General features: G+C 44.4%; 2 protein-coding genes across 8 annotated transcripts; both read left to right on the forward strand.

Moving 5' to 3' along the window:
* The first annotated feature begins 24 nt into the window (after positions 1-24).
* Positions 25-6,379, forward strand: cenpu (centromere protein U). Of its 6 annotated transcripts, none has more exons than XM_064345103.1 (15): positions 25-50; positions 656-686; positions 970-1,024; positions 1,270-1,393; positions 1,710-1,959; positions 2,073-2,193; positions 2,462-2,602; positions 2,986-3,132; positions 3,320-3,434; positions 3,663-3,771; positions 3,935-4,013; positions 4,162-4,209; positions 4,555-4,616; positions 4,968-5,188; positions 5,435-6,379. In XM_064345103.1, exons 2-15 carry the CDS (start codon positions 682-684, stop codon positions 5,635-5,637), a joined length of 1,680 nt encoding a protein of 559 aa, XP_064201173.1. In that variant the 5' UTR covers positions 25-50; positions 656-681; the 3' UTR covers positions 5,638-6,379. The 6 variants fall into 6 exon arrangements, with proteins under 6 accessions (XP_064201173.1, XP_064201172.1, XP_064201169.1 ...); XM_064345102.1 differs by lacking the exon at positions 25-50 and adding an exon at positions 106-163; XM_064345099.1 differs by lacking the exon at positions 25-50 and adding an exon at positions 187-305.
* A 143-nt stretch (positions 6,380-6,522) lies between these two features.
* Positions 6,523-10,259, forward strand: casp3b (caspase 3, apoptosis-related cysteine peptidase b). 2 transcript variants are annotated; one of them, XM_064345105.1, is made up of 6 exons: positions 6,523-6,894; positions 7,690-7,814; positions 8,061-8,189; positions 8,633-8,811; positions 9,424-9,541; positions 9,991-10,259. In XM_064345105.1, coding segments are annotated over exons 1-6 (783 nt in total). In that variant the 5' UTR covers positions 6,523-6,892; the 3' UTR covers positions 10,221-10,259. The 2 variants fall into 2 exon arrangements, with proteins under 2 accessions (XP_064201175.1, XP_064201176.1); XM_064345106.1 differs by lacking the exon at positions 6,523-6,894.
* Positions 10,260-10,605: the final 346 nt, after the last annotated feature.

Here is a 10,605-nt window from a genome sequence, read left to right on the forward strand (position 1 = left end):
GAAATACCAACTCCAGTCTTTCCAAATGGAATAGTCCAACGCGTCATGAGGTGAATATTGAAATCTCTTTTTTTACGTTTTCCAGTATAACTTTTCTGCCCCTAAAATTACTGTGAAAACAGTTTCCTTTTTGTTGTGTTTTGTATCACTGTTACATATATATGTGAGATTTGGCGTTTATGTCAATATCAAGACAATAATTAAACCAGATCACCCCGGATTTTTTAACAGTACCGATTGTGCAGTCCCTGTCACAAACTGAATTGTATTCGCGGGAAAAATATAAACAGCAAACAAGATACGTGGTATGAATTAGTGTTTGAATTATCTAACTAGCTATATGCAACCTAATTGCTGTTAAGGTAGTTAACTAACTATGCGCATTGAATCTATTCGCTGTTTGCCTGGGTGAATTGGGTTTGAATTAATCTAGTTTCTTCATTCTGGCGAGGTAATTTAGCTAGTAGCTAACATGTTGTGGAAATACAGATTGCAATGTAACACGCAGTTTAGCTAGCTGATTTAACACTTAAGCTTCTCTTAACGTTTGCCAGAGAGACTAGCTGAATATCAGTCTGTTTAATGTTAGTTAACCGGGCTATCTCGTTTGCTAACCATCAGAATGTATGTACCGTTTCTTTCCTGTTTTTCGCAGTTTGCAATCAGCTGACATCTGACAGAATGAGGTAACTTGCGACATTTCTGTGTTCAAATTAGGCTACTTGCTAGTTAATAATGAGCGTTTCTCCATTGGATGTAGGTCAGCATATTTAGCCAGTTACTGTAACGTTACCTGATTGTTTTTTTTTGAGGATTGAAATTAACATTGTTTATTGTAAGTGTATGCTGACTAAAAGATTCTAAACTAGCAACAACCAGGAAATCAATGCAACTGAACGTTATCATTGCTTTCTACATCGTAATCTCAAGTTAAAATCAACCCTTTCCTATTTTTTTGTTTTGAATAAGTTCGAAGAAGAGCAGAATGGGAAAGATGCTGGACAGTGTTCAGAAGGAAATTTTGGTACGTTACTTTATTTCATATGTGTAGCTAACGGCAGTTTACGTTGAACGTTGCTCTTTATGATTGCTTATGTGATGTTACTTTTCATAGTGTGATGGGCTATGCAGATGAAGTTGATTTGTCGTCACTCGTTTTCACTCGGATATACCTGCGCAACTGTGCATGAAATAGGTGTATTCCTCATATGTTTAAACCACAAAAGCCGTTTTGTACCCGACCATCGATTCATTTTTGGTCTGTTCTAGAATTCTGGAGCGAAGAAGCCCCGGAAGCCGCAGAAAGGACTGGCGGTCTTGCCCATATCTCCCTTGGACGTGTCCTCCATCGAGAAAGCCAGCTCATTTGAAGATGAAGAAGTTCTCAGTTTTGGTGAGTTTACTTGCCTTAATTTCACTTTCATGTAGAGTAAAATTTTTATATTTGACATGGTCGGTGGGTACACATGCATTTAATCTGTGGAGTGCCGTCAACTGAAACTCGACTTCAGTCCATTTCTCTAATTTGACGGTTTTTTTTGGATGTTTTCAGTGCTCTAGAGCTCCACTGCTTTCAGTTAGTAGCAGTGATTTTTCTACGTCAGCATTAGAATGTTCTCTAGGGAACATTCTAATCGGGTACTCTAGTTGTGATCTCGCACCTTAAAGGGTAAAGATGTTTCTCAGAGAACCCCTGACACCCACCGTAGGTAACCCGCTGCACAGCACAGCTCTGGAGGATGACTTCAGCCCTAACCAGGGTCAAAAGGTCGCGCCGGAGAAGAAGGGAGCAGAAGGGGGCGTGGCTAGCCGTGCCGAAACGCCGCGGAGGGCCCGCAGATTGGACGAGGGGCAGACCCCGGGAAGGGCCCGTGCCCCGCCGCCAACGACGAGCTCCGCCCCAAAGGGGGGCCAGCCACGCACCCGGCGAAAGAGCCTGGGGGTGAAGTCGAGCAGCAGGTTTGGCATTACTGCATTACCCCCCCCCCCCCCCCGCATAACCAGAGCTCCACCGCGAATGCGGCTGCCCCCACACACCCGTCCTCTCGCGTGACTGTCTGTTCCTTTCTCAGGGCTCTGCAGAGGGTTTCGGAGGGGCCCGAATCGGGCGAGGCGACTGGCAGACGGAGACCGTCGTCCTCCTCGGGCGAGCTGATTCCACTTGTCTCTGGAGAAGAGAGCTCAGATGACTCGGTACGGTCTCCACCTCTCTCTGTTCCACCTGTTAACCGCACGCTAATTAAAACGAGCTCTTTAGCTGGTTATGCTTGGTGAAAGCTGCATGCTAGCTGCTCTGTGTTTTGGTGCTTTGTAATGTCGGTCTGGTTGTGTCTGCTGCAGTAGGTAGTCTGTGAGGCGGCTCAGTCGGTTAGACCCCTTGGTTATGTGCTTCAGGTTGGCTGCAGTTTTTTTCTGAGGGTCTCTCACTGTCGTGTGTGTGTGTGTGTGTGTCATGCTCCAGGACTCCGCCTCCTCAGGCTCTGCCGCACAGGAGCCGCCTCCCAAACGGACCAAGGGGGTCAGAGGTCAGGCAGCTCCTGCACTGCCTAAAAAGAAGCGGTCGATTCAGCCCGGCGGCTCCGTCTCGTCCCTTGGGCAGGAGGTATGGGCTTTGGGAGCCCTCTGTTTGGGAACCCTCCGTCTGACATCACTGGTTTAGACGTCTCTGTAGTCTTCATGGGCGGTTATGAAATTTAGTGAAGTATGACAATTTTGGTAATGCAGTTATACGGTGTGAGTAATGTTGTGTCAGTAACACTGTGAGTAATGCCGGGTGATACAGTGTAACAGTGTGAGTAATGCAGTGTTGCACAGTGTGAGTAATGCCATGTGATACAGTGTAACAGTGTGTGTAATGCAGTGTTACACAGTGAGTAATGCCATGTGATACAGTGTAACAGTGTGTGTAATGCAGTGTTACACAGTGAGTAATGCTATGTGGTACAGTGTAACGCAGCGCTTGTGCCCGTGACTGTGTGCCCTCAGACGGGTCGCTCGCGGAGCTCGGGCAGCGGGCCCAGAGAGAGCAGCACAGCGGGGGAGCAGCCAGCGAGCGCCAGAGCAGCCGCCGTACGCCGCAGGCGACGCTCCTCCCTGTCTTTTGAGGACCTGTCCGAGGAGGACCCCAGCTGGGTAAGATCGGGTGTGCTCACTTTCTCACACACACAAAAATAATTTTTTAAATCCTTTTTGGAGGCGATTCATTCAGCTCAGTCCTCAAGCTGAGCCTGATTGGCTCTTCTCTGAGTGCTGTATCAGAGTAGCAGTGCCACTGGGCAGATTTTTCCTTCAGAAGTACAATCAGAACCTCTGTCCTCAGCACAATCAGCCAGACAGGAAGTCATCCGGGCCGCACGCGGGGGAGCGGAGGGAGCCGCCTGGGGGCAGGCCCAACCCGGGGCCCGAGAAGAGGAAGTCCTCCTCTGGATCCTCAGGTACCATGTGAGCGGTCATGTGGTGTGATCATTATGACATCACCGTGGAATAACTGACCTTCAAATGTCGTGAATGGGGGACGTGTTGGTTTGTGAATATTATGGTCTGTCTGGATAGGGCTGCCTTTTGAGGACGTGTTTAATGGGTAGGTACTCCGGCGTGGAGCTTGTTCTCGGGTTCCAGATCTGGTGAGCCGTGAAGAAGACTGTGATGGTTGTGTTTCCCAGGTGACGCTGGCCCGTCCAATAAGAACAAACGGCGGGAAAGAGATGTCAGGAATCCCATTGATCTCGACGTGGTATTGGACGCTTTCCTGGATTTCGTGTCGCACTACAAGTGAGTATACATCATTAGTCCGGTGCGGTACAAACACCGCTGAGCTAATGGTAAAGCTAGCCGGCGTGTTGACTCACTTTTTCTGCCATATCTCCATTATCCACGGACTAAGGAATAACGGTTGATTTTTTCGGTTTTGGACCACCCTTTGTTTCGCGTTCAGGGAGACCGTTGGCTCAGGCCCAGTCGAACAGGCTATAGATGCCGTCTCAGACATGTTTGAGGATCAGCTTACAGAACTGGTGAGTAGCAGCGGTTAACTGGGACCGAAGCTGAATGTACATGTGGTCCGATGTCCATGTTTATGATCTGAACTGGTTATTTTGTGGTATAATAAAGGACTTCCTGTTATGGGTGGTAACTGCTTTTCTGAAACAAATCTTGTTTTAGATAACCAACACAAAGGAGTTGAACAGCTTGAGAAGGGAAAACGTCAAGGTAAAAATTTCACCATGCTTGAATCTTTTTGTTGAAATTCCTTTGGATAATACATTTTGGTTTTAATTTCACTGAGGTGTAACCAAACGACAATTTCCCCATAAATGTACATTTTGGTTGTGTTGGCTTTTGAATTGTTGCAACAGCCATCTTTAGTTTAAAATATATATTATTATTAAACCTGTGGTTGTACAGCTTTATCCAAAGAAACCCTAATTTAAAAAAATTTCAGATTTTCTTTACCATTGAGACTCTGAATCACTGGCTCTCTATTTGACCTACTATGACTTTATTATTCTAACCAAATAAATGTATAATTCCGTTTTATATTTTATTTCAACTCAGGTCAATGGCACCATTAATAAGAAACGCAGCAGACTACTCGAGATCAAAAGTGAATTGATAACGTAAGTTTTGGGAACATATGTGGGAAAAGTTATTGATAGACAGCCCTGGAAATATATTTTAAAAAAATCTAAACTATAAATGAAGAATTAGATTTGCCAGATTTGAACGTGGTGTAATGAAGTGGAATTAATGTGTTCATGGCTATGAATAACTGTTACATGATGAGTATTGTACCTTGTCGGACCTGTGTTTTGTAGTTCCGATGACCTTCGGTATGCACTTACTGTACTTACTGTCACTTTGGATAAAAGCGTCTGCCAGATAAAATGTAATGCAATGAACCCCAGGGAGGAGACAGAGCTGAGTGTGAGGGTGAGGTCTTTTCTGGGTAACTCCCCTGTGAACTCCAGGAAGGAGACAGAGCTGAGTGTGAGGGTGAGGTCTTTTCTGGGTAACTCCCCTGTGAACCCCCAGGAAGGAGACAGAGCTGAGGAGCCTGGAGAAAGAGCAGGTGCGGCTGCAGGAGAGGCTGACCGACCTGCGGAAGGGAACCACCTTCCTGTCTGCCCTGAAGGACCTGCACAGGAAATACCGGGCTCACTGTCAGAGATACCCCGCCCAGGAGGAAGTGGTGAGGGGGGAGGGGGGCAAGAAGGAGCTCTGTCCCAGCCAGTTAAAATTAATCCAAAACACAGAAGCACATGTACAGCAGCTTAAAACTATTATTTATGTATTTATTTATATTTTAATGGACAGGTGTTCAGTTCGAAGCTTGGATGAATGAGAGTACAGCTGGCCTGCAGCAGGATGTGAGGATGTAGTCATGGTGCAATTGCAGTGTTGTTCCTCAGTGTGGCGCTGTGTCTCCTTCCCTCAGTATGGCCCCTCCAGCGCGCCGGCTCTACTGCTGGAGGCCCGTGGGGTTCTGGGAGCCGAGCGCCAGCTGAAGAGCATCAACGAGAGCCTGCAGAAGGCCCTGGACCTGGCCAATCGGCATTGAGCTCTCCAGTGGATCCACCTCTCGGGCCAATCGGCATTGAGCTCTCTAGCAGATCCTTTTCTGGGGCCAATCGGCATTGAGCTCTCCAGCAGATCCACCTCTCCGGCCAGTCGGCATTGAGCTCTCTGGCAGATCCACCCCTCTGGCCAATCGCAGTTGTGCTGCCCAGCCTCTGCTGATCGACCTCTCAGGACACTTGACAGTCGTTTATCACATGGAATCGCGTTGGTCTCAATTTTCTAAAAGCATTCCTGACATGCTGATGCTGGCAGTGTGAACATTTATGGTTTAAAAAAAAAAAAACGTCACAGTGCATTTTATATCATTAAATAGGAAGGAGAGAGATTTTTAATTCAAGTAAAATTTGTAAAGCTGTGGAAGTACTGGAGGTGTTAGTGTAAATAAAATGTATGCAGAATACTTATTGAAATTAAAAAGTATAAGGTCATGTATACATACATTAAGTTCTCAGCCCACAGATCATGTGTGCTTCATATGTTGTGTAGGTCCCCAGAATCTTAACACGTGTCTTTCACTTCAGAATTTTCCTAAATTAGCATAAATGCTGGGTGTAATCCCGAGGGTATCATAAAAACATTACCGCAACGTGGTATAATAGGATTGTGTTATTTAGAATTTGCCCTTTTATTATGTTATGATAACTTTGGAACAGGATGCACTATGGGTAAAAAGAAACGTCCATCATTAACTATTCTGTTGTGTTTATGGGGACCCATGTAGTTTATGTACTATTGTCTTAAGTACATATTTATAATTGCTCATAATTCAGGAATGCACAATAATAAAAAATACTAAAAAACATTTTGGGTCTACAACAATAATTTTATATATGGAATTTCCCCTCCAATTTACTGTTGAGCATATGTTGCGTGTGTGTACGTGAGAGAGATTATAAACAGACGGTTCATAAGTGCGCAAACAATGACTAAAGAGGTTGTTATTTTATGTGGCGCAACCTGCCAAACTTCGTGTCCCCTCTTCCTTCTAATGAACAGTCAAAAGGAAAGTTATCGGTGTCAACGAGTTGTTCACGAAAGCCAATGCTCAGCACTTCTTGGCTGCAGGGCATGGAGAATTACGTCACGGTATAGATAGAGATCTACTTTGGCGATAAATCTGCGCAGCCTGGATTTGACTGTAGTCATTGAAACTTTCAATTCGGAGATGAAACAGAAAGTGGTAGTCCAACGACCTACGGGTATATTACCTGCCATCGGTCTTGACCAAGTCAGAAAGTAATATATAGCCGACCTAGCAAGGTAGCTGCCAAAAAATTATAGTGTCTGGATTTATATCGCGAAATCGAGGAGGTCAATGTAAGTTAACACGTTCGTTTCTCTTACACCTTATGAACGGACTTTTTGCTGTGGTGTACCGCTATAACGCGACTCGGGTCATAGCAATTTTAACTGAATTGAACGCATATTCCGGTGACACTATTAACGAAGTCTAAGGCTAGTTTTGGACATTCTTGACGCTGAACATAGGGTGTCAATCGATGCGATAGGCGAGCATAATGTTCAACAACCACAATGGACTGTTGACTATAGAGATTTTGAAATGTTTCCTCTTCCCGAAGGGGCGAGATTATGTCAGAATTGACTATGTATGCTTTTAAGATAAAAGTCCCATGTTCAACACACTGTGCTACATTGCACACAGCTGTATAAAAAGAAGTATTAAAGTGATCAAATTCGGAACGAGGGGAATCAATATTCTAGGTCATTATTCGGTGTAAATCATTTCCCCCCTTAAGCTTATTAACACAATGCAGGGTTGGCTCGTTAGTAAGCTATTAGTAGCGGTACTTTGTTGAAGTGGCATGGTACGTTCTTTACTAGCATTGGAAAACCTGAGTAAAACGCATGTGGTTTGCTGAAAAAAAATGTGCAACTTCGTGTAGATGTATTTTTGGTACGGTCAGTGTGGATGAAAAAGCCTGACGATAATTTGCACGGTGTGTTTCTGGCTTCTGTCTTAAAGAAGGGAAGAAATGTGTGCCATGTCATGGTAGAACACCTTTCACCGATTGATGCTACCGTCGTGGTGTTCTATTGCGTCATTTCCTGTTTTTAAAGATACGAATGAGGCCTTGCACCTTTCTCCTCCAGGGCGCAGGTGGAACCAACACGGGGTAAGAGAGAGTCTGATTCTGACAGGTACAGATACAACATGAACTACGCCAGAATCGGGCAGTGTGTCATCATCAACAACAAAAGATTTGACGAAGAGACAGGTAACATTTATGTAGATGGTCTGTGTATCTGCCATGTGATAAACAAACAAAACTGTTTTTAACGTGCAAGTATATGATTCTAGTATATGTTTCAGAAAAGAGTTTTAATTATGGAGGTATTAGCGAAAGTATCTATATAATTTGCTAATGTGTCACAATAAATATATGCTGGAATTCCGATTGTTCTGCTGATTGACCATGGACAAGTCACATCTCTCTTCTGTATTATTATTTTTTTCTCACAAGGATTGAGCTTCCGCGATGGCACAGACATAGATGAAAGCCTTGCGAAGGAAACATTCAAGGGGCTGGGTTATGACATTAAAATCTTCAACGACCTGACAGTAGCGAAGATAGTAGAGGAGCTGACTAAAGGTACGTTGGGATCAACCTTCACTTTCCTAGTTCACGCTCTCTTTCAAAATGTTTCCATGGCGATGCACCAGATACTGGCACACTTCAACTTAATCACGTCATGTAATTGCCTATAGTTGCCCAATAAAGAAAAATAATAAAAGAAGACCACGGCTGCTGTTTGAGATGAAAAACTTGGCCAACAGCAGTCAACCTTTAAATGGACTGCATTTATATAGCGCTTTATCAAGCGCTTACATTGAGCCTCTCATTCCAGAGCAGTGTTAGGGTTAGTGTCTTGCTCAGACACTGACATCCAGGGGTTTGAACGGCACCTCGACGCAGACAATCGGCTACCTCTGAGCTATGTCGCCCTTTAAGGAATCAGGCTATAGAAAAGTGATGAGCATTAACACTGTGTATTGCCATTAACTGATGCCATTAACGCTGCGCATTGTGCTCAGTATCGAAGGAGGACCACAGCCAATCGGCCTCCTTCGTGTGCGTGCTCCTGAGCCACGGGAAGGAGGAGAACTTGCTGTGTGGGACCGATGGTCTCGTGGAGCTCCCGAAACTGACCGGCCTCTTCAGAGGAGACCGCTGCGCTACCCTGGTGGGAAAACCCAAACTGTTCTTTATCCAGGTACCGTCCCGCAACCATCTCCCTGCCTACGTCTTTTCCCCAAATTTGTAGGTTTGTTCTCTCAGTGTGTGTGTGTGAATTACCTCAGTCTGAAGAGTCAGTTTTCAGCTGCGTCTCTGAGAACTTTCTCTCTCGGCTTGCACACAGTGCACGTTTAACCCCGCGGGGGTCACTGGAGAGCAAAGAAACACAGACCCTCGACCGACTGAACCCTCCCATACCCTGGGCAATGCAGCTGCCAATTACGCATCGCCCTTAAGGGCTTCCGGCCATAGACTGAGACAGAGACTGAGACTGTGCACCAGTGTGGTTCCTTAAATGAACAAGCCACCCAGTAGCTGGACTGAGTTGAGTAATGTGTAAGCAGAGTCAGATATATATATATATATATATTTATATATATATATATATGTGTGTGTGTGTGTGTGCGCGTATGCTAGTGTAGTGGTTAGGTGGGATGACACTCAGTCCTGGAAGAGTGTTAAGTAGACAGTGTATCAGACCTGGAAGAGTGTTAAGTAGACAGTGTATCAGACCTGGAAGAGTGTTGAGTAGACAGTGCACTGCAAACGACGTGCGCGCTTTTTGAACTTTTCCTCGTGCGTGAGGCAGGCGTGCCGTGGGACTGATCTGGATGACGGAGTCATAGAGACGGACAGCGTACCTGGCGGATCACCCGTGAAGATCCCGGTTGAGGCGGATTTCCTCTACGCCTACTCCACCGCTCCAGGTACCACCCCCCCCCCCATCTCCATTGAAACTATGGTTACCACATTGTTTAAAAATAACTTGGAAGTATCTGAAAGTATCCCTTTCTAGAATTTGCAACATCTTCACATACGTATTTACTTCCATTCATCCCCATGCAATGTTGAGTCATCTTGTAATGTCTACTTGCTTGAATCCTAGACAGCCTGGACAACCAATACATCTGACAATCAGTCAGCTATGTTGACCCCTATGGTCTCACATTGCACTTCATCCGAAATAAATGCTTTTACAACAGTCTTGGCATTTGTTTTTCTCTAAAAAATGATGTGAAATATACTTTAATATTTTAAATGTATATATTTTTTAAACTATAGATTTTATAAAATATACTGTCATCCATTTGTGCATTGATGTTCCTGATTGGTTTTCACTGTTTTGTCGTTGATTTCTGATGCTACCCTGTCCCAGGGTACTATGCCTGGAGGAACACTGACAGAGGCTCCTGGTTCATCCAGTCCCTGAGTCACATGCTGACCGAGTATGGGAAACAGCTGGAAATAATGCAGATTATGACCCGTGTGAACAACATGGTGGCACGGGAATTTCAGTCATTCAACCTACAACCAGAGCTTGATGCCAAGAAGCAGATTCCCTCCATTGTCTCTATGCTCACCAAAGAGCTGTATTTCTCACAGTAACGCTGCCCTAATAGATACCGTAGGGAAAAAAAAACCAAATCTCTGTGATTCTTTATCATGTAATGATTTTAATCATTTAGTCTTTAATGCTTTTTGTTGAAAAGTGCACCTGTTTTTAAATCTTTATCCATTGTTTATGATTGTGATTTGTCTTGTTCCATTAGCAAGCATCGGAAATTAGCATATGCTATAAATGCTGTGATACATTGCATTGGATATTGTTTGTCAATAAGCTATGTTTAAATGTATCTGTCCCGATCAAATAAACATTAAATAAATAAATAAATAAATAAATAAATTTGTCTTGTCATTGTGATTGTTACTGTGTGTATGCTACATGTGAATTTGACCCCTTGAAAAAGAGATGTTAATTTCAATGAGTAGG

This window comes from Anguilla rostrata, chromosome 7 (genome assembly GCF_018555375.3).
Source record: "Anguilla rostrata isolate EN2019 chromosome 7, ASM1855537v3, whole genome shotgun sequence".
NCBI lineage: Eukaryota > Metazoa > Chordata > Actinopteri > Anguilliformes > Anguillidae > Anguilla > Anguilla rostrata.

Excerpts from the sequence above, each read along its gene's own strand:
- casp3b (XM_064345105.1), top strand. Across the intron at positions 7,815-8,060 it reads AAGATTTGACGAAGAGACAG|GATTGAGCTTCCGCGATGGC; the intron begins GTAACATTTATG and ends TTTTCTCACAAG. Across the intron at positions 8,812-9,423 it reads CCAAACTGTTCTTTATCCAG|GCGTGCCGTGGGACTGATCT; the intron begins GTACCGTCCCGC and ends TGCGTGAGGCAG.
- cenpu (XM_064345098.1), top strand. The coding sequence starts at position 583 with ATGTTAGTTAACCGGGCTATCTCGTTTGCTAACCATCAGAATGTATGT. Across the intron at positions 1,394-1,709 it reads TGAAGAAGTTCTCAGTTTTG|GTAACCCGCTGCACAGCACA; the intron begins GTGAGTTTACTT and ends CACCCACCGTAG. Across the intron at positions 3,772-3,934 it reads GATTTCGTGTCGCACTACAA|GGAGACCGTTGGCTCAGGCC; the intron begins GTGAGTATACAT and ends TTTCGCGTTCAG.